Source organism: Micromys minutus (genome assembly GCF_963924665.1).
Source record: "Micromys minutus genome assembly, chromosome: 9".
NCBI lineage: Eukaryota > Metazoa > Chordata > Mammalia > Rodentia > Muridae > Micromys > Micromys minutus.
The window spans coordinates 17,421,202-17,445,852 of record NC_137978.1 but is presented as its reverse complement, the minus strand read 5'-3'; the positions used below and the strand labels follow the sequence as shown (position 1 = coordinate 17,445,852).

Here is a 24,651-nt window from a genome sequence, read left to right as displayed (position 1 = left end):
ATACCAAAGCAACAGGTCTATAGCAACTCTTCAGATGAATTTGCTGTATGGCATATACTTTCAAAGGGCCAAGACTTCTGATATGGCTTCTCCCTAAGAAGGTTTTGGGGGGAAACCCTCTCTGCTTTTAAGGAAAAAAGAAAACTGGTTTCTCGTAAAGGTGAACACAAAAACCGATTTGGTTTCAGAGGACTATGACCCTTCCCCGTTTGAGATGGGTTCTCACCAAGGCTGGCCACAAACTTGAGATATAGCTAAAGATGACTTTAAACTTCTGATCCTCTAGCTTCTCCCTCCCAAATACTATGATCATGGGCAATGTGCCGAGGATCCAACCCAGGGCTTCAAGGATACTAAGGAAACATTCCACCAACTTCGCTAATACACACTCACACTGGCTGCCACGGTTTGGGTGTTTTACCTCATGCTCTGGTCTACCTAGAGAGCCAATGTGGCTCCCTTACCTGCGACTCCGGCTTCCCCCTCTATTTACAGGCCTTTCCATCTCAGAGTCATTGTCGTTGTCCTCTGCCTCATCGGATTCCTCCTCGTTGTCATCAGAATGCAGATCTTTCATGATCGACCTTAAAGGACCTAAGCAATGACACGAACCACAAAAAATTAAACAAACGCTCTAACACACTTGATCACAGTAGACACTTGGGAATGCCTGCAGTAGTGGCCTCAGACTAAGAACAATCATTACCCTGTACAGTTAACATGGCACCACCTCCACTGCAGTCAAGATGGTTTCTGGACTCGGTGGTTTAAAAGTACTTTCTGCTTTTCCAGAAGACCTGAGTTTGATTCCCAGCACCGACACCATATCTTATGACTCTAAATCTAGTTCCAGAAAACCTGACATCCTCTTTGAACCTCCTCAGGCACCAGACATTCACAAAGTGTACGAATTTATGGGTAAGCAAAACACCCATATACAGAAAATAAAGTAAATCTAAAAAAAATTTTTTTGAAAGAATCTCCTTTTTTTTCTGTATCATTTTATTTCCTATCCTTCCACCCCAAATCACAAGCAAAAGCAAAACAGATCTATTAGTAAGTAGGATGCTTTGTCAAGTTTAATCCATGTACTGAAAAAGTTGAGACTAATGAATCACTGTGCTTGTAGCTGGTTCTTGGCAATGCAGCCTTCGTGTGGTACTTTCTGATCTATTAGGGTTTAGCTGCTCCTTTTATTTCAAGGTCAGTTCCAGGTCAAGCAAGCATTTCAGTTAAGCTCAGGTTATAAAGTATTCAACTGCATGGTGAAGCGTCCTGTCTCTGATTTACCTATTGACCTTGGACAGCAAATCTTGCTACAGTACAGTGTTATGTAGCCAATCTTCATCCTACTTTTAAAGAAATGCCTGGCAAAATACCAGCATTTATTAGCATAAATAAGACTATGGAATAAATCATGTGCTCAGAAGATCCAGAAAGTATCCAGTATTACACGAGAGGAGGTGGGGAAGCTGTAACTAATTTTATTTAGGACCACACAAAACTGAAAACACACACTGGTTACTACTACTTCCCCTCCATTTACTACTCAGTATATAATGAAAAGTAGCTATTTTTAATCTTAACAGAAGATGGTGAAGGTAATCGAAAAGGGGAATTTTGTTCTGGACCAGGCAATTACCAAAGCCTAACCTATGTTAGGACTATCTGAGCTTTCACTAAGCACTCAGTTCTAAAACATGCACTGACTCCCTGCAAGCTCACGGACCTCTGCTTTTGTAGTGGGCTTATTTCTTTGAAAGCTAATGAAACAAGACTTCTGAATAGCCAAAACTATCAGGGCCTTTTATTATATATTTTCTTGGAAGCTTAGCCTTAGTCCAAATACACACAACAATTTAATCCTCTTTCAAAGCATACAAGGTAACTTAGACTTAGGTGTGGTCAATAGGAACAGTGATGTTCAGTATGATACTAGAAAACAAGTTACTCTGAAACTTTTCTATTGTGTGAAAATAAAACAGAAATCAAATGAATCCCACTTTTGGAGATTTCACACACACAATAAACATGTGCTTCATCATATGTTCTGGTTTAATGTATGCAGAGTTTTGGTTAATGTAAGTAGAGAAATGTGTTGAAAATAGTAAATATACTTTTGCTTAAAAGGTCTATTAAAATATAAAGAATAAAATGAGAGGTGACCATGGGTGAGAAATGGGAGTCTGTGCCAGCACCTTTGAGGTTGGTATTTCCTTTGGGAACTCTCTGGAGTGTCTATAATCTATTTGTGAAATGGGAGGCACTGGGAAGGGGGTACTTTCTAGACTCAGCCCTCCTACAGCAGAATGATATTTAAGTGCATTCCTGGGGGAAATAAACACCACTTCGTAAAAGCCAAGTTAACTTTCGAATAGTCAAACAGCAGAAGATAGGGCATACATCAACTCACTTGGATGCTTTATGGGGAAAGGTTTTTTTATGGGCGGGATACCTTGTTGCCTGGTCTGCGATGGTGTGAAGCTGGAGCTGGAGCTGGCGCTGGAGCTGGCAGGACTGGGCTGCTCTGACTTCGGAGAAGAAGGAAAAAGCATCATCAGTATGGGATACAGCACATCTAAGATTAAAGCAACTTCAAAGGTCTCTATCAAAAAGTCTGTTGCCATATAAGAAAAAACGACCACGTACATCACTGTTAAAAAACTAACACAGGACAGTCATGATGTCATTTTTTTTGATAGCCTTATTTTTATTAGATGAGAGTCACATACAAAATGTCAAGGACAAGAAGATAAACCCCTGGGTGCTAAAGGAAGGGAGACCTCACCCTGCTCACCCCTACAGATCTCCTAAGGGATACCTTCATTGTCCTTTCCACAAGGTTTTTTGGTTGAATAAACTAGTCTGAACACCGTAGTAATGAGGCCAAGGTCATTAGTTCAATCACTTTATGAGCCAGTTAATTTCACTTCAGACCAAGGCCACGAACCAACTAACCCCACTTACCACAAGTTCACAACTAGAGGCCAATACTCATAAGATAAAAGCCCCACAGACCAGTCAGGAGAAAATGTCGCTATTTTAAGAAGAGACATCTCCATTAATGTCACAGCTTATGGACTGACAGAGGGACAGTCTCACACACTCCACCTAACTCTCCACGATCCCATCCTTTAGTACCCAAAACAAGTGCTACGTCCGACACACCTGAACTCAGCTTCTTCCTTCTTACACTGATACTAACACCATTACGAAGCAGGTGATGTCTTCTTCCTAGTATGCTGGGCTCTCGCCGCATGAGCTGCAGACAGCCAGTACTTCAAAACTCATGCGTTTCTGCCATCTCCTCCACACTCAGCACAATGCAACGCACGCTGCTGCCCATCTTTACCCGGGACTTGAGGCAGCAGCTGCCCAACTGTCTCAACAGTTGTTTACGAAATAGTTTATGATGCTTAAAAGTGGTTGACATTAGATGCATGGAAAGAAATGTGCAAGAACATTGACCACACCAACGATATACTTGAGTTTTGTATCATAAGACTAAGTTCATGCTTAGGTAATTTAATAAAAGTGATGTGTTTGGCTATAGGAATTGACTGTTTGTACACATTTCTCACGTCCTCATGTTTTTTAGAGCACATGGTTGTGTTGTTTTGGAAGTACATACAGTATTCACATGTACAGAATGCATGCTCTTTTCCTTTTGCAAAATGCATAATCCATTGGGAGCACAAGTGCAAGGACAGTCAGAAGCCACTAAAGAAGATGATGATCCCAGTTCAGTGTGCACAATTTCCCACCACTCACTTCATCTCCTCTCCCAGCAAAGGGGTCCCACCCCACCCCCTTCCTGAAGCAGCACCAAGCTTCCTAGATTGGGACATGAGGAAGCTCTTTTAGGCATTTGTGCTGCACACTTCACGTCCTCGGGGTGGATGGGAAAACAGGTGTCAGCCATCTAGCTCATCATTCAGGAAAAGAGCCAGACAGGACCTCTAATGAGAAGCAGGCGGCTCACCAATTCCTCACCACTGCATTATTTATTAGAGAATTGTACAATGTCCTACAGATCATTTTTTGCAGGCCAGAAGAAGGTTTACAGGTACAAATGCCTGTGTGCCTGTGTGAGAAACTCTTCACTTCGGGTAGGTGGTTCTTCTGTGGTTGAGCCCTAATGGCCAGATACAAGACTGAAGGGACATTTGGGGCATTGTCCATCTCAGAGCAATTCTCAGGGCCCCAGGAGTATTCTATCCCCTCTCCAAATTGCCCTTTCCAGCCATGAAGAGGGCCTGCAAACGGTATTACTTTAAAAGCCCTGGAAATCATTTGGAAGCAAAAAAGAAGTTTCCATATGCACTGCACTGGACCTAAAGAATCATACTGTCAAACTATTGGCTAAGAATGATATTACCCAGGATAACAAGGTAGGGGTGTCAGGGCAACATGCCTGTATGGATCATAATGCACACATACATCCCAGCATGCATGGGGAAGAAACAGGTAGATTCTGAGTTTGGGACCAGCCTGGTCTACATGGTGAGTTTCAGGTTAACCATAATCACATAGATCATGTCTGAAAAATAAACTAATTAACCAACCTGGGAAGATGCTGTGGCCATCTCCCCAGCTACCTACAAGGATCTTGACCCTTCCATTTCAAGCATTGTGCAGATGCCAAAACCAAACCTTCAGAATCTTACCCACAGACATACTCAACATCTCCACAACTGCTAATTATGTGAAAAAGGCAAAAAGTTAAGGAAGTTTCATGTGTGCATACTTGTGTGTTTGTATAGCTCTAGCTCCAGGGAATCCAATGCTTCTGGCTTATGTGAGCACCCATATACAGACCAAAAAAAAATAACTTTGTTAAGAATAAAAGTCAGCCAGCCATGATAGCAGGGCTCGAGATCATGGCATTGGGGAGAGAGGCAGAGATCCCTGGGACTGGCTCATCAATCTAGTCTATTTGCCAAGCTCTTTGACAATAAGAGATTGTCTCAAAAACCAAGGAGGGTGCTAGCTGAAGGAAGACAAAGATGTCCTCTGGCCTCCATACAGTAGTGCAATATGTGCTTGTGTGCACGTGTACATACATACGTAAACAAAAAGTAAACGCATCAGGAAGAACCAGACGTGTTAATCTATCCACAGGGATCCGCCTACGTTCTCCTCAATAGATTTTTAAAGAATGCACGGTGACAGAATCAATAAGAACATCGTTAAGATCATGTGATGGTTGTTTTTTTTTTTTTTTTCCTGGTGTGATACAACATTGGCCAAACACAATTTGGAAGGAAAGAGTTTATCTACACCTCCAAGAGCTGGAACTGAAGCAGAGAGTACGGCGAGCCCTGCTTCCTGCTCCGCTGTCTGCATGCTCACATTCTTACCCAGCGGACATTCTGACTCAGCCTCGGACTCAAACCTCAAACTGGACATATTAGAAGCTCAACAGGACCCCAAGACACAACAGCTTCCTTTCCCCCCACCCCAAAGGCAGATTTAAATCTGCATGCTCATCTGTGTGCACATGAATCTGTGAGTGACATACCAAAAATTTTTAAAAAGCTAATGGCATCCCCATCCTTTTCTGTGTGGGCTAATCTGATACCTGTTTTTCAAATTCAAAATTCTCCCCACTGGAGGAGGGGGGTGGGGGGTGTTGATGTCCTTGACTACTAAACACTAATGACGACTAATCAACATTTGGCTGCTATTCTGTAAGTGCTCACATTCTATTGCCTAAAATAAGACTTGCTGTAGAGTCAGTGAGAAGATGGACCTATCATGATTGGCAACATACTCCTCACCACTGAACGACTGGACAAAGCCATCCTGTAATGGTTCTCTACAGAGGGTTACCTATGTCCAGGGCAAGTAGGAAAAGCCTTATGCTTGTAACTCCTAGAAGTTAAGTCTGAGCACAGGAAGGATTGGCACAAACACACTTCCTCCTGGAAAACACACAATACTCATATTTGCCTTATCACACAATTACATATATGAGCAGAATTTTGAACGTGGGTCTTTATAGCAATCAGGATTTAGAAAATGGAAGTGGGGGGCATATATCTACTTTCAAAGAAGAAAAATACAGTAAAACTAATTAAACATTCTTAAATAACAAAATGGAAGTACAAACTAACCAGAAATTGCTTCAGAAACATTTGAATTTTTTTAACAAGGCTTTTACTGCATGTAGAAAAAGAAAATTCATATAATGCAATAAAAATAATTTCTTTGTTGCACAAATACCCAGAAAGACCATGTTGAAGATAAATGCTAAAAAAAAAAAAATGTTAATTCACTTCATTATTTCCCTTCATGACCACTGACTTAAGACTCAGCTCTGACCAGGCTCAGCCTTCCATTAAAAATGAATCACCCTATATATTATGTACCTTTAGGCTTAACATAAAAAGATGAAATCGTGTAGTTTCTCCTCTATAAGAAGCTGAACATTACACACTGTTTTTCAAATATATGGTTAATTTCAAGAGTAGCCTCATCACATCCATTCCTAAGCAGCCACAGAAGTGTTCTGCGTTGTGTGAGCGATGTGGGTCTTCTGCTTCCACAGCCAGGTGATGCTCTCAGACAGCTATGCCAGTAAGTGAAAAGGCCAAAGTCAAATGACAGATGACTGAGGTTAAGAAGATTTTACGACTTGTAAAAGGAATACAAAGGAGGACTTTTAATAAAATGCTTTCAAAGGGATCAAGATCTTATTACAGGGAGATATATGAAAATAACACGGGATCAATACTAGTTCCTCCTTAGCATATCTTTGTATTGTTCGGGCATGTTCTTTTGTTTCATTTGCTTTATATGAGGAAGGGTGGGTTTTGTGTACTCAGCTCTGTTCTTTCCTATGATCTACCGAGGTCCTTACTCTAATATTAGAGTTTCTGGTAGGTAGAAGGAGGTCATAACTATGAGCCTTCATGATGATGAGTTCAGGATCCTTGAAAGAATTAGTACCTGAGAATGGTTCCCACCCCAGCTTCTTCCCAAGCAAGATGGGGTACATTTGCAAGACAAGAGGAAAGCCTTTCCGGCTCCACAGATTTGCACTTCTAAACTAAATGTATTGCTCGAGTTTATGGTAAAGGGTCAGGTGGACAAACATAGCAAGGCATTTCCAACAGTTTCCTTCTAACCAGTGATGCTGAAGCAGTAAAATGAAGCATCCACAGGGTGGTGTTTACATAGATTACAACCAACTGCTCTGGTTTCTGCTATACTACTCCTCTCTGTTACATCGGTCACTTCGATGAGAGATTAATTAAAGCAGCACTTAGAACACATAGAACATTAGTGTCAAGGGAGGTTGTCTGTATCTCTGTGAAAGAATCTCTACCTACAAGAGACATCTAAAGATCCACACCCAAAGCAAAGGACTGGATAAAGCAAACACTTCATCCCAGGACTCACTGTACTGCAATCAGTGACTTTTCATGTTTGCCCAGTAGTCATGAGAGTCCTGGCTGGGAACCTCAGCAGCAGGAAACTGCTCCAAGCTGCCCCCATGTTCTTGACACTGGCCCGTCTAAGAGGATGTATCAGACAATAGAGTACAACATTATTTGCTTTCAAAAGTAATCTGTTTTATTTCCCTAACTCTGCAGTACACAGCCTTGTAACATCATAGAGCAAACGTTTTAAGCAGCACATTAACAGCCTTTTCTTTGGACACACAATAAGCTTAAGAAAAGGGCTCTGGAAGCTGCACCTTTACTGTGGCTTACTCAAACCTTCGGCCCCAGCCGGCTCTCGGCCTGTGTTTAAAACTTTAAACGAGCCTGCCATTAAGCCAGAATCACTTTTCACATGTTGGGCTGTTACTCAATCAAATGCTATTGTGCCCACTATTTTTCTGATAACACAGCAAGAAACTAAGAATTACCCTTTCCAGCAACTGCTGGTGAAACAAGAAGTCCTTATTTCTATCATATTTTCAACTTTCAGACATAAAAACTGTCCTGGATGCTAAGCTAATTGGCTTTATATCGAAGCATCCCTACTTTAACAGCTGCACTTGTTGCCTCCCTTGCTATCACCTTCATCATTATTATTAAATGTTGTTGTTCTTTCAGTCCCCACACCCTGTCCCAGAACACAAAATCTCATTAGGAAACGAAACTGCCTTGGGGAACAAGGGTCTATAAATCTCTTTCTAAGACCCTTTTCCACACTTTGGATGGCTGTAATTTTCTTTCAGCTTCCTCTGTTTAAGCAGAAGAGCCTCAAGTCTTTTATCTCTCGTCACCAGTCTTGCTTTGAAGGCTGCTACTGACTATTGTAGTCAGAACATGTGCTGTTTCAAAACCTCCAGTGGCTGCACCATGGTGTATGTGCCAGATGTGCTCTAAGAGATTACAGGCTAAGAATCCTCACTTGCTGAGGGGTTTAGGAGTGTGAAAACTCACCTGGAAACAGACCACATAGAACCATATGCCCAAAAACATCTGAGCAAAGAGTCTGTGGAGTCTTAACACCTGGACATTAAACATAACGATTAATTGTAATGCTGGGAGTTTTTGTGTGTGGAGCCTCCCACCTCCTCAGCCCCACCTGGAGTTTGAAGATGGTTACAAAAGAAAAAGTTACAAGTAACAAAATGTCAAATACCTCATAAAGGAGTGAAAAGAAGAAAACTGATTTCTAGTAGATTGCTACAAAGTTACCAAGTGAACAATGGCCATGAAGACATTTGGACATTTATAGAGCATTTGTCTGACACTAGTAGACCTACAATGAATGACCACTTAAACATCATCTAGTAGTCTTAAGATTTGAACTGTTTCATGGGCTATTTCCCATTAAATACAAAGCATGTAATTAATATCAAAGCAGGAACATTAAAAATTTTTATTTGCTAAGAGCATATTTCTATGACTTACACATTTTGAATTCCTAACTAACTAAAATCTGCTGGAAAAAAATAATTGATTTTAAACTGTCTGATCATAACCAAGTATAAAATGCAATATTTTCTCATCATAAATTGATACAACCAAAATTCTTACTAGTTGCAAAATTTCTTTGTACATCCTTTATCTTCCTAATTAAGATATCAATAGATTTATCAATATACTTACTCCCTTTACTTTCTCTAAATGGGGGAAACCTCTCAAAACTCTTTGGGTGTTGAGTGCACACACACGTGCTTATGAAAAAGTGTGTGAAATAATCCAGAAGAACAAAAGAAAGGGACAGAAACCCTCTTTTTTTTCTGTCCATGCCTTTCAAACTCAAATGTTTTGCAAGTGCTTTCTTGTACATTGTATGTTAGTACAAAGGTATTATCCTAACGAGGAAATGTATAGTTCTTACAGTCTGGTTACTGAGAGAAATAAGCTAGGTACGAACCATACCGATAACCATCATCTGTACTCCTGTAATTTACCCTCTTAAAACTGCACCATTAACCTTTGAAGGCTGGTGTGAGGTCAGCACAATTTACTCAAGTCTGCAAACTTTCCCACTCTGCAATGTCTTATGCTTAAGTTCAGCTTGGACTCCAGAGGATCTAAGATTTTCAATTAAATATAAATAGCCTAACAGAGTTTCTTATCACAACCGAACACACATTTATTTAAAAGATCTTAAAATGCCTAGAGAATTCCTTAAGACAAAAGTTTCACATCAAGTGTTTTATGCAGTCCCTGAGAAGCGAACGATTACTGTTAGCATGGTCCTCCATGATGTTCCACTTCTATCTTGTTTGTTCAAAAAAGTGTGAAGCAAAACTACTTGCAACTGCCAAACATTTAAATATGCCATGTTTACATTATCTTCAACTTAAGTTGCAAGATTTAACAAAATATCTATAAAAAATGAAACGATTTAAAAGATGTCTGCTCTATCCTAATGAAAAATAAAATTAAAAAAACAAAACAAAACAAAACCCTCAGACATGGTACACTGACTAGCCTGTTCTCATGGGAAAACACTGGGAGGTGGATTCCTTTGTCTTGTTTTCAGTGAAGCCCTTTACAAATGTAGAGTTCAGAATCACATATTCTGCAATGGCAATATTAGATTCCTGTCGGGAATAGCAAGAATGCTGCTGTGACAGGCTGCAGGAGAACCTGCACCTCCATGCACACATCTTATATAAGCCTAACAGTTGCTTTTCTTCACAAATCAATCTATTGTTGCACTTCATAATGAGAAGGCAGATTTACTGCCTTTTACCGCCTCTTCTCACCATCAGAAAGATCCCTATTTGGGTAATAGGACATTTCTCTTCTTAAAGGGTGTTTGGGATTACGAAGGCAGGGGCAAGAACCTTTAACATCTGCTCCCTTCACAAGAATGACATGTGTAGTTCTCACAGCCAGGATGTTGAAAAGCAAATACCCTAAGTTGATAAAAAAAAAAAAAAAAATCCTCACACTTGGAGAAGCACAATACTTTACATCCACCCAAATCATCTCTCAAACACACATTTAAACTTGAAGTTTATACAGTAAAACATAGAATTCAGATTGCTAACACTGTCACTCAATGTCACCTAACCATTGCTGGGGTCAAACAACAGGAGTTCAGAATGAAGAATTCATCATCTTCAGTTCAGAATGAAGACATCATCACGTATAGATTTCTCGGATCCTAACAGCAAATTTAAATTTAGTCAGGCTAATAAGACTTTCATCATCTAGATCTCCACATTGTACATGAAGAGTAAGAACAGTTTATAGTATAGTCTTGCACACTTCTGTTTTTAATTACTCAGTGTTTTCCCCTTAGGGAGAAATATTTAAGAATTATGAACCTTAGACTTTATTTTAGAAATCAAGAGAAAAGTATTTGTCAGCATTTAACTCCCAACCATCTGCCTTTTAAACACACACACACATACAGACACACACACAGACACACACACACACACAGACACACACACATACACAGACACACACACACATACACACACACACACACATACACAGGCACACACACAGACACACATACACAGACACACACACACACATACACAGACACACACACAGACACACATACACAGACACACACACACACAGACACACACATAGACATACACACACATGCACGGGCCCCACACACTCACTGCTGTTAGGTTTGACATTCTCAGCAAGTAAGTAGATCCTGATGGATCTAAACATGAGTCTCGGGAATCATGGCTCTAATTTTGGAAACAAGCTATCTTTAAACAAGCACTGTGATTCCCACCAGCAAACACAGGCAGCCACAGATTTCAAATACACAGACTCCATGCAAGACAAATAAATAATGATGAGCAGGTACTGAATCCAAGAAGAATCTCGATTTTGAAGGAAACTAAGCGGTATCCTCTATCCATGCATATGGATGAACATGGAACATTGCCTTGCAGCTAACACTTCTTGTTCCTCCAAGCTATCTTTTGTCACTACCCAATGCTTTTGACAGGTTTATAGTCAGCTATCCCAAGGACTTCAGTATTTATGGTCTTTATTCACATGGGCTTTCTGCTCTTACCCACTGGTTACTAATCACCAAATAGACTTTTTTTTTTTAATGGCTGAAATCGGCTCAAAGAATGTCCTTCAACAATGGCAGCTCAGAACCCACCAGCTAGAGGTCTTCTCAGTCTCTCTTGCTCTCCTCCATTTTCCTTTCCTTACAGACAAGTTAATGAGGGTTCAAAGTCCTCACTTTCAAGTACAGCAGTAACCCAAAGGATCTGCTTCTTTCCTGAAGGATGGTTTGGAACCATTTCTGAATCGGCCCTCAAAAAACACATTTAATTTCAATATCTCAAACATGGTTTAAAAAATCAAACCCTGTTTCCAGCCTTCTCAAACAAGATCATTTCCTAGATGTTCCTGTAGAATCATTCAGGAGAAGTTCAACTCTATGAACCTTAGTGTATATTTAAGCATACGTGTTTAAAAAATGTATGTGGTATTTAATAACTTTGACATTTACCTTATAACATTCCTTTTCAATTTTTTTCCAACATTGTGAAAGCTACTAGTCACACATAAAATACTCTGTAAAAACAACACAACAAACAAACAAACAACAACAACAGCAACAACAACCAGTTTTTTTTTTTTTTTTTTTACTTAAACACACTTGTCTTAAATATCTCCTGAGAGACTGGCTGTTTACATCTTATAAACCGTGCAAAGTATGTAATTGTGCCCTCCTGCAAGCTTAATACTAGAAAGCTAAATTAGCACTGGGAAGTTAAATCAGTCTAAAAGCGGTGTTTCCTTCTGAACTAAGTCTGTGGAGGAAACCCAGCAACACTGACACTATTGTCATGAATGTCCGGGTAAGCCAAGCAGACTGCAGTGTGTGAAGTGCAGGGGGAGGGGTGGGGGTGGGAGGGCAGGGGGCCCTTCTGCTCACCGCTCTAAACTAAGGGCCAGTCTTCCTTGGATGGCCCACTCTGGTCAGCTGCAGTCCCTATAACATCACATCAGAGTCAAACACTTCAAACGGAAACAAATGTTGGAAACCAAACAGCAAACACATGCACAGAGCACGCCCAAATGTCTTTTTGTGTTTTTAAATACCTCCACATGTAGGTAAACCCAACACACTCCATCTGACCAGAAAAACGTGTCAGCATTAGCATTTATACTCAATTATGTGGCCCATTTATGTACAAGATTAACTATTTGGATATCATGTGACTGCATTAAATTATACAGATTCACCTGGGGAAAAATCTCCTTGACTATATTTTCAGAATATAGTTATTTCTGTTGAGTAATGAACATGACCTCTGATAGTCCAAATACATAACTCAATAACTCATCTTTCTTTATGGGAAAATGGTAAATGTTATTATCCATGTATAAAGATCTAATGGCACTCAATGAATAGATAGTCTCTAAATGTTGTAACTTTTTACATTATATTTGTCATGCAAATAATCTGAAAGTCAATTCAAATTCCATCAAAACATGTTTAGAACCTTTAAAATAAAAATATATTTTTAGATAAGAATTTACAGCCATTAATTTTAAAATACAAATTGAAAAATATTTCCATATACATTTAACTGATAACTAATTTTTTATCAACTACTCTAATAATCGGAGGACAGGAGTGTCATTAATTCTTTGGAAGAAGTAAAGTTTTGCAGTATTTGTTTTTAAACATAAAATTATGTGAACAGTTAAACCATCTAAGCAATGTGACCCCCCGCTCCCACCTCTTCAGCATTCCCCTACATTGGGGAAATGAGCCTTCACTGGACCAAAGGTCTCTTCACAATGTGACTTCTTAAAGTGATCTTTTACATAATTATGACAAAGGAGAAACAGCATTATACTTTGCTGAGTGATAGGGTGTTGGCAGTTTTAAACCTCAGTATCTCTTAGAAAGTAAGATAATCTGTTCAGCAATACAGTCTCAAAAAGGAAAAAAAAAAACTTTCATTTCTTTAATATTAATTTTAAGATTAATATTCAATGGCCTTAAAATGTATATAAATGTCCTGAAGTTATAGGAGAAAGATTTTTCTTGTACTTGACTCTGTGGGGAAAGGTATGTATCAAGGGCTCCTTCATACAGTGACATATTATAAAATACTGTCTATGCATACAAGGTTCTCAGATTTTGTTTCTATTAGGTTAGGCATTCGATGTGCAAATTCATGGTCTAAAATGGGAAATTTTTTTCTGACTTCTTCCATAATCTGTGCCTTTGTTCCATCACTTCTTTCTATCGCCATGTGTAACATCTTAGGAACTCCTATTTAATTACTAGTCATGGTAAATAAACTTTACATACAGCTGGCCTTCAAAATCAAGCAATAGAGCAACCAAAGAAATCATCCTCACCTCTTTCAAAACCAAACCGTGCAGCCCTCAGGAACGGGGACGTGCCCAAGTTCACAAGTCAGGAAGGAACTGAATGCTGGTACAACGACTCTCTTGAAAGGGAAAGCGCTCTGCTTAGGCGCCCACTGTATATTTAGATTGGATTGGCAGTTTAAATGACAGCAAACACATGGCCATGACTTTGCAATTGCTCACCCTACGAGCACACACAGTCGCATCAAAAGCAAACATCTACCCTGAGCGGTTTTAGAAACAGTCTCTTCTATCTGATACTACTGTATGTGCAGTGTGCGACATTCTGCTAGAGATCAGATGTCAAACACTTAACTCCTACTACTCCCAGACCGTCAGCCACATTACTCTGTATTCACAGATGATTTTCTAAAATAAACCTGATACCAACATTTTCAGGAAAAACTATATATATATTTGCCAATGTAGCTTTATGAAGCTTGCAATAATGAAATAAAATATTAAATAAAATAAACAGTGACTGTGTAAGGGTTCCAGGATCTTTGTCATATGGCTGCTTTAACTGTGGGACCTGCCCCTCCTATCTATAGCAGCACACACCCCTGTTCAGTAAACAGTGCAATTACCACACCATCACCTTATTATTGTAAGTGCAAATAAAGCTTAGTGTGTTAAAGGTGAAGATACTGCGTGTGAACTTTTTAAGTTCCTACTCAGAAATGGGACTCTTATTTCCTAGTAACTAAGAAGATGCAACAGAGATATTTCACTGTTCACAATAGGCTGCTAACTATGCCAGCAAGGCTGCCGAGGCGTAAATGTGCACGGGTATTGAATGTTTATAATCAAGAAGCAGAAAGCAAATGCAGCTATTCACTCTACGACAGAGACACACGTTATTTAAAAAGAAAATCAATCAATCTTAAGATAATTATGTTCTACTTGACAGAGTTTTGCATTTTAGCTTAACCTCAGGTACTCTGAAGATTCCAGCTCAACACAGAGATGGCAGGAACAGAACACAGCCAGAGTTCAGACCGCAGAAGCATCACACCTGACTCCAACATATAATGGCCATGTGACCTTGGCCAAGCAGTGCAGCCTGCCCATGTCTCGGCCCTTCCTTTTTAATGGGGTAGAGAGAGTTTCATGGTGTCACTCTATTTAGATGACACTGATACACTGTGTCAAAGTGGTGAGGGCAGAATAGGAAACAAATGATACATATTAGCCACTCCCATCATCATGAAGAGTAACTATGGAATTACGATTTAAGAAAAGTTACCCTGAGTCCACTGGGCTTACCCACCTCTTTCCTGAATATGCTCAGCACTTCAAAGAAAGACAGTGAGTTCTTTTATACTGGTCTAACTTCTCAAGCAAGGAGCTTTTATGTACTGTCTATCTCAGTGTCTCAGACACAGGGAATTCTAACAGGACTTCATACAAACATGTGATGCAAAGATTCAATCTTTAAAGAGGTAAGTGCTGGGGTTGGAGAGATGGCTGAGCACTTAAAAAACATTCACTGCTCTTGAAGAAGAACCTGATTTGGTTGCCACACCTAACATGGTGGCTCACGACCATGTTTAACTGCAGTTCTGAGGGAGCCAGACCTGAGTGGATATTAGACACACATGCAGTGGGCAGACCTACAAGCAGGTATAAGACACATACACATAAAATCAAACTTTAAAATATGAAAGAAAAAGACTAGCAGAAGACATTTACAGGCAAGAAATGCTTGGTCATGTAATTACTCAGAATTCACCGAGAAGTGAGATTCATGGCGTGGGGCTGAGAGGCTTTCTCTCCTGCATAGAATGTGACTCCAAAAATATCAAGAATAAGGTCCACCCTTGAGCATAATAAGGTCCTTGAAAGTTCATTTCAACTTTATACAGTTGGGCATTTTTGCCATATGTAATGGTTCTCATGAATAAAAAGACAAACATGGATGATGACTTCTTGGTAGCAGGAATATTATAAAAGTATCACAGAAGAATTCTGAGGCAAAGTGAACCCTCACGTTTAATTAACATTTCCCTATGCTGTACCAACAAATGGAGACTGCATAGAGAACTTATCATTTGATAGCCTTAGTGTCGAGCTATTTCTGTTTTCCCTTTAAGCACAATTTACTAGCCTCATCCTCTGCTCTCTTAGGAGATTCTGTTATGGACAGAAGCCAATGTGACATAGCAAGAAAATAAAGAGTGTTTTCAGCATCAGTGCCATTCCCAAACTTGTTAATGCTGTCTGTATATACAACTAAAATTTACTGTAACCTAACAGAATTACCATCAATGGGATGCAGGTGTTGGATAATTATGTTATTATCAATACTACAGGCAAATTAAGATTTCTTTCCCATATGACAGAGTTATGATATGTATCAACTTATTCATTTACTGAATCAAGATCAAAAAGCCATGCATATGGCACTAATAAATCAAATAGAGTCATCCAATCTACAGCCTGTTTTCTTTGGCTGAAACTGCAGTGTTCTACTTACAGAACTTTATCTACTCCCCAAAATTCTCTGCCAAACCAAATTTAACTTACAAAGAGTACAGAAAATATAGCAATCCCCAGCTACATGGAAACCCTCCCATGGCTTTTGAAGCTGGGGAATCCTGCTGTGTGATGCTCTCACTTTAGGTTATCTGCACCACCCCCTGTTGATTTTTGGAAGTTGATAGTCAAGTAAAATTTCACCTAGAAGTGAAAGTGGGTTTGGACTGGGAAGTTGTGAAATATTTTTATTTACTGATGAAACTTACAATAAAGTACTTAACCAAAACCTCCAACATATGCTAAAAATAATGAACTTTGAGAAAGTTTCTTCCATACACACACACACACACACACACACACACACACACACACACACACACACACACACACATATATCAGAAAGAATTCCTAGTGCTGGGCATTCCGCCTGGCATTCAGATGAAACAACCCTCTGTGACAGCAGCATTAGCTGAGAGAGAAGGGAGAAGGAAGAGATAACAGAAGGAGGAAGCCAGCCAGAAGCAACCTGACCATCTTTCATGATTCTTAACAACACTACACCAACAGATGGATCAGCCCACCTACTACCAACCTTGAAGAAGATGATGAATAAATTTTGAACATGGCAGCTTAAGAAGACCTAAATGAGAAAAACATCAACAGTCTAACTAAAATGGAAGGAGAAAACCTCCCAGGGGCTCTAACCATAGATTAAAAAGAAGAAGAAGAAGAAATACAGACAACTATGAAATTTTGAGAACTGGAGAAAGATCCTGAGAAAGAGCAAATGTGTGAGAGTGTTTTGGGGAGAAAGGGGGAAGAAAACGCCTCACATAATCATGTATCACCAAGTAATTGGTGCTGCGTTTTAATAAAGTTACAATTCAAGACCACTGTAAAAACAAGTGGTCTGACAAGGGTCTCTCTTTAACCCAGTGCTTCTTCAGTTCCCTGGGGTATTTGGCTTCTACCCTCCTCTTAAGTGATCTGCTTCACTTTATTTCTAGTGGATTGGTCTGTACTCCCCTAGATTGAAACCAGACTTCCACTTCCAGCTGATACTGCCATTTCTGTATTTCAGACACAGAACAAGTAAAGACACAAAATACTTCTTATAATGTCATCTGAACTAGAGGGTTTGCAGTGAGCACAGTCACGACAGCACTGTTATGTGTAGGGAAAGCCTCCACTATGCCGAAGAGTGGCAGAGACGCAGAATTCTGGGGTTGCGGACCATTTAAATGTGCCACTCAGCAGTCCTATGTCTATTTTCTTAGAAGCCAATAAACTCAGACTCTGACAGGTTAACCCTGAAGAGTGCGGGCATATCTGTGAATGACTTTTCTGCTTTAACTACAGCTTAGCTAAGGAGAAGGCCAACAAGATTTTCTGGGTCCTGCCATTAATATGTGTTTGGAGGCCTAATCTCCAGAGGAACGGAGCTTACAGGAGTGGACAAAGCCTATTTATAGAAGCTTTTAGCTGCCACAGACATTACTGGAGATGACAGCCCATTCCATGGATGTCCAGATCACTTACCTATTCTAAAGATATTCTGGAATGACACCGTTATATGAACATCTAAGACACTGACTATTCCAAACCAAAACCAAGTCCCAGTTTAAAAAATATATACTGATTGTCTACTTTAGTGACTATTAATGTTGGTCATTCTAATGCTGTAGTGAAAAACAGGCTCAAGTATGCACACCCAAACCCACACATGCACACCCACACATGCATACCCACACCCACACATGCACACCCACACCCACATACGCATGCAGATATTGTGCTTTGTCCCATCTTAATGTACTGAGATGGATGGCCTTTCGTGTTCTCCTTTCCATACCTATGACTCTTCTGGTGTAGGCTTTGCTTTGTGCATGAGTTATTTTAAAATCTGTATTAGTCACTTTCTTCCACAGTCGTACTAAGGATGAGGACTGAAGGAGAATCTTTTCTTTGCATACTCTAAATGGTGGGCATTGGTAACCTTTGCCCATGAGAGCCTAGTAATAAAGATTTCTATTCCGCAGGCATTCCAATCAGTGCTAGAACTACTCAATTCTGGTCTCTGAACATAAAAGAAGCCCACAATGAGAACAAATGATCATAACTGTGTTTAATAAGGTTTTACTAATAAATCCAAGCAGTGAATGAGTCTCGGGAGACAGGTTACAGTTTACTTCCGATCTATGGGTACCTAGCACAGCTGCATATTGGCGGTTGGAAGGGATTTGGTAACCTTGCTAGATCATACTTCTCTTCTTTGATTTAACATATTGGTTCCCCTGTGAAATGAATATTTCGGGGTAGGCGCTTAATGACCCCAAACATAAGCTATGCATTTTCTGTTCATCTAAGAGCATCTGTCCTATGGCGGCTCAATATTTTATCCTGAAAGAGCAATGATTTGGCTTTGCTGCCCACGCTTCCTGGAATTACTGTGAAGGACGTAACTGTGATGTATTATCCTGAAGAGGGCGTTCTTATATGCCAATACAAGTCTCATGAATGGATAAATTACTCCTTACTGGATAAACAATTAGTGCTAATATAGCAAGATCTTGGCGTAAAATGGCATTTAAGGGTAAGTTATAAACATGCTAAGTTGCTGCAAATTCCAGCAACAGAGCTATCCAAAGGTCATTCTTTTAGCAAGTACAATCCATTAACTGTTTGATAAGTTGGGCGCTTAAAATGGGTAGTAAGCTTTAGATATTGTGAAGTCCAAGGTCTGTAAACAGAAATACAGGATGTGCTCCTTTCCCTGGCAGGGAGGAAAGAGGCTTCATCATAATGCTAGTACTAAAAATCTCAGCCAACCAAGTCATTCAGCTCACAGTTCCAGGTTCAAACTGACTCTAAGGAAGATCAATCAATGCCTTTATTTTCTCCTAGGAAAAATTCCCTACATGAGAAGTTTTAATTAAACTGACTCATTTGTATTCTTCAAGTTAAAAAGTAGGATTAAGTCCTGGATGAATAAGAAATCTGTACCTTATTTTATTTTTTGTGAGCAGTTAGTCTAATAAACCAACCAGTGGCATTCAAATTAATAAATAATAAATAATAAATGAATAATAAAAATACAAAAATTGAAGAAGAATGGTAGGGTTTCTTTTTTAATCTATTTTTACTTTAAGAGAACTTCCCATTAAAGAACAACAATAATTATGTAATTGCTGAACATAAAAAGTAACCAGGAATTGTGGGGGAAATGATTCCAGTAGATGAGCTCCTTGAGGACTTCCTGTAAAAGTTGTGTGCCAGCAAACTGAAGGAGTTTCTCCTGTCACACATAAAACTGTAACGGAGACCATTAGCTTACCATCGTTTTTGTGTGTGGTAAGAATATTGGTAGTAACTAGGTCAATGGGATGATCTACTCAAATGAAAAATAACTCACTTCCCTCAACATCTACCAGAGTCTCCAAATTTCCCAAGACACCAGGTCACAGGGAAACAGGAGAATCACCAAGAGCATCATGAATCCAGAATGCTGCCGTAGAATCAGAGAGGAATGCATCATACGTGAGAGACTGTAAGGCTACATGGAATCCACATGAAAATGGGACCCTAACTTCTCATGAGGGCATCATTCAGGACAGGCCAACTTTAAGAATAATGCAAATATTCATGGACAGATGGTGCAGTGTTTCAAAGCACACCGCAATCACACAGACTGGAATTCAGAGCCCAAGTAACATCCAGTAACAAGCTAGGCTCTGTAAGCTGCAATCTCAAATCCGCAGTGGACAGACAAGATTGGCCATCTGTGTGTGAGCACAACTGAGTGTACCAATGCACACACAAACACATAAACTCACACGGACAATAATCATATAGCAAGTATTAATAACTTTTTTAAAGGTATGGTACAATAGAACATTATTCAGTCATAAAAAGGAATTAAATTTTGTTCATGTCATGTGTTAGCCTTCAAAATACCATGTCTATAATTATATTGGGCACAAAAGACCACATCTTTAAAAAAATATTCTATAGACATTTTATAATACAAATTATTCGGAATAGGAAAATCCTGTCAATAGATTAGTAGATGCCTAAGGCTCTAGAAAATGGGGAAATTAAAAATAAGAGCTTAATGGGTATATGTTGGTGCTAGTACTACTCTGAATATAAACATCCTACACTGGAAACCTTCATTTCAATAAAAGCTGACTTTTATCTATTTATTTTCATCTTTGGAAGAAACTCAATGAGCATATCTTAGGGGAATCCAGTGTTTTGACTTAAAGGAGTCAGTAAAAAGTTATCTCCCAAATGTGTGTATGGGGTTCAGTAACATCTCCTCAGTGGTAGCAAAATTACTTCACAGCACAGCACAGTTTAAAAGCCTTTTGGAAAAACAACACTGAACATTTCCACCTAATTCTTCTTCAATTTGATTCAACTCCTTGTGTTCTTTAGGTTTTTGTTTGTTTTTGAGACAAGGTCTTGCTGTATAGACCAGGCTTTCTTCATACTCACAGAAATCTACCTGCTTCTGCCTTACAAGTACAGAGATTAAAGAAGTATGCCACCAAGCCAAGCTGATTCAGTTCTCACATTGCAAAAGATTAAAATAGAATTTAATTACATATATTTGGTAGCACCAGGGTAATACTGTGGCCAGTCAGTAAGTGGAAATGTCATGAAGATCAACCAGAAGGGTTTAATGGTGAATTTGGCAGCAACTTAATGAAGAATATATAAAATATGAAGCAGCAGATAAAAAACTAAACTAAATAGATCTGGTTAAGAATATACATTAGAAAATACAAAATGTATGTTGACATGTTTAGAGTAAAAGGTAGTAAATTTAAGTATTATACCCAAAATTGAGTATTAATTTTAATTTTCTCCATGTTTGTAAAAAAAGCAAAACCTAAAGTTTTATTGTGGAGTGTGTGTGTGTGTGTGTGTGTGTGTGTGTGTGTGTGTGTGTGTGTGTGTGATGGCCCTTTTGTTGACTTATATTTTCATGTGTCTGAAGTGTGTTGACATTTTTTACAGTTTTGTGCTGACTAAACCAATATCATGTTCTAGTACATGGTTTAAAGTTGACTGGCCTGGAATGGAGGATAGAGCAGAGACTTAGAGAATAGCCAACCAATAACCGGCCCTGACACTATTAATGATACTCTGTTATGCTTGGACAGGAGTGTGTGAGAGGCTCCACCCAGCAGCTGACTCACACAGATACAGACACTCACAGTGAAACAGTGGACGCAGCTTGCGGACTCTTATGGAGGAAGTATTGAAAGCTCCAAAGGGAGTAGGAACTCCACAGGAAGACCAAGAGAGGCAACTAACTTGGACCCTTGGGGCTTTCAGAGACTGAACCACTAATGACCACACATAGGCTGGGCCTAGGCCTCCCTGCACACATGTAGCAAATGTGTAGTTTGGTCTTCATGTGGGTCCTGAACAACTGGAGTGGGAGCGATCTTCAAACCTGTTGCTTGTTTATGGAATACGTTCTTCTAGCGGGGCTGCCAGGTCTGGCCTCAATGGCAAAGGATGTACCTAGCCCTGCAAACATGATATGCCAAGGTGGGGGATACCCAGGGAGCCCCTACTTGCTCAGAGGAGGAAAGGGGGCATGGGGGAAGGATTGTGGGATTGGGTAAACAGACAGGAGGCAATAAACAGGATGCAAAGTGAATTAAAAAGTTGACGTATTATTTTAATATTTGAACACATCAAGAAATCTTCAAACATAAAAACTGCAATTTCTCTAACGTGCTTAAAAGGAAACAGTTCCTTTTAAGAAAAAAAGTTAGGAGCATGAATTAATCAGTTGGAAAACATAATTATAATAAGACAAGGTATCTTATAGGTTAATTGTGATGCCACTTGAATGTAGTAAAAACACACAAAACAAGCTGAGCATTCAGTTAATGCTTTCATAGCCACACACTGAGGTAACTATCACCAGGTCAAGGCACAGCGCAGCTCACCTCAAGCCCACTCTGGACAGAGACATAGCAGCCCCAGTGCTGGACTTCCTGTTTGGTCTTACCTGCTTTCCTATAGAATTTTGCAAGCGCCATCCCACTGACACTGGTCAGTCGCTCTGGAGGAATAAGATCATATTTAGGTGACTGGTCATGTGTGTGTAGAAGAAAAAGAGGGAGGAAGCAGAGCAGGCCTAGCAGATGGAGGTAAACAAGGGTCATGTCTCTACACACAGCTATTCTGTAAGAGGGCAGATCCTGCGAAGGGATCACGAGTGTCATGAACTGAGAGACTTCAAAGCAGCTGTAACAAGCAGTACAGGTGAGCATGGGAAGTGGGGAAACCTGCCTGAGGCACAGGGAATGACTGTCCCAGGTCACCAATATCTATGTCAAAAGGCATGCCAGCCTATGAGCAAGAGCTGACGCTTACCTTCCCTGACCCTGCTTTCCACTCCTACCTCTTTTTATACAGAACTCTGTGAGCTGCACAGTAGCACTGCCCCTATCAATGTGTCTTTCCTAGAACAAAGTAGGATTTAAACAAAGTGACTTTATTACTGTCAAACAGTTCTCTGAGGCAAAATTAACAGAAAGGAAACATCAACACTAATAGACATCCAATAAACAAATAGGAAGCATTCAAGTTTTCTTTACATAAATACACTTCAGAATCTATTTTTTGTTTGTTTGTTTGCTTCTGTTTTTCGAGACAGTTTTCTCTGTGTAGCTCTGGCTCTCCTGGAACTCTGTAGACCAGCTGGCCTCAAACTCAGAGATCTGCCTGCCTCTGCCTGCTGAGTATTTCCTTTCATACACTTAGCTATTTGAATGTTTGAATACACTGGAGCCCAGGTACTACATAAGGCCAAAGGCAGAAAAGTGGTAAGGAAAGAGAAGACTAAAGGCAAACGAGGTTAACGAGGAACATCCAGCTCAGTTTTACAAGAACAATCAGTGACCTCATGAGGTAGAGCAAGGCCTCCCCAGATCACAGCCTCCCCCCAGCTCACCTTGCCCTCTCCAAGTGAGTCCTTTAACCTCCCAAGAAGCCAAATCCACTGCCTATCAGAGCACACTGAGATGCTCAGAGGACAGAGTGCTAACCAGTTACTATGTCCCTTCCTAAGCAACTCCCCTTAAGTCACACACTGGTTTCTCCATGCCCCAGAGCCTGGTAATGTTTCTGTTCTGTTTTCTCTTGAAGACAAACCACCAAACTTAGGAGCCAGATGCAATCTGATAAAAGAGCTGCACTTTTCCATACAGATTTTCCTGTACAGTCTTATATTAATCTGGCTCACATTCAGCTCGAAGTCTATGAAAACCTGCAATATTACATCTCTCCAGGTAAGCAATCTCTAAGGCCAATTCCCTGCATCCTTTACCAATCAGAACAGCTACTCCATTTTAAAGAAAGGTATTTATATTATCTTTCCTATTTAAACTTAGATCTAAATTTCATGGTTGAGCTGAGCCTGGTTACTTATAGTTGACCAAGATTTTTATTATAATTCTGGGGTTAAGTGGAATATAGGACCTCTTAGCTTTGAGTAACTGGTAAGCACAGCTTACCTACCTTTATAAAGCTTGCTATCAAAACAACACAGTAAATTGTAAAGTATTGTCCCTTCAGAAATCTCTTCATGGACCCACCAGAAGGCTCTCCTGAACTCTAAACGAGCTTAAGAATCAGTATGGTCCTACACCAGGAATCTCCCAGCTTGATCATGCTACTACGATGTCCTAAGAATTATTAAAGTACCAGGAGTCATTACAGTAGGTATTCAACCTTACAAAGAAGATAGATTATTTAGATACAGTAACCACTTAGAACCTGGCAGTAGACAGTAACGGTCTTGTTAAGCTGTTCCTTACTGTTTATTTCAAAGTCAGTTCTAGAGTTTTCTGGGAAACACTAAACATACCAATGGACAGTTTCTGGTATCTGTGGATTCATGAGGGAAGCTAGGCTTGCTGTGTTTGGGTGTTGGCTGTTCTGTGTCCAAGCCTAAGCATCCCTTAATGACTCATTTGCAATACTGTTTTAATGGGGGCTCGTTAAATGAAGGTCTAAAGGTCTTAGGTTCTACAGCATCAAAGAACCTGTAAATGTGTACACTGTCTTCTTCCCTGTTTCCAGCGGCTGGACTGGACGTAACAACTTTTAACCTTGGAAAAGTAACACTAGTTGAAAGGGAAAAAAAAACGAATCTATAAAATAATTATTCGTCCCTTTAAAAAAGGTACCAATCTGTTAACTGTAACAGTTAAATGTACTTCTAAGGTCGCAGAATACCACAGCAGTAAGAAAAAGTGATGACCCTACTTGAAGTATGATTGGCATCATTTAGATGTTTTGATATTTAATACTGATTAATAATACATCTTCAAAACATTTC

At 39.7% G+C, this 24,651-nt stretch overlaps 1 protein-coding gene across 2 annotated transcripts in view; it reads right to left on the bottom strand.

Moving 5' to 3' along the window:
* Positions 1-24,651, bottom strand: part of MLLT3 (MLLT3 super elongation complex subunit) — a 250,096-nt gene that overhangs the window by 17,293 nt on the left and 208,152 nt on the right. The window contains exons 1-3 of one of the 2 annotated variants that reach the window (XM_080921002.1): positions 13,794-13,912; positions 2,456-2,531; positions 465-594 (exon numbers count right to left, since the gene is read on the bottom strand). In XM_080921002.1, coding sequence (XP_080777128.1) covers positions 465-577 — 113 coding nt within the window. In that variant the 5' untranslated portion in view covers positions 578-594; positions 2,456-2,531; positions 13,794-13,912. Of the gene's footprint in view, positions 1-464; positions 595-2,455; positions 2,532-13,793; positions 13,913-24,651 lie in introns of those variants that run through there. The other variant, XM_080921001.1, reaches the window with a different exon arrangement.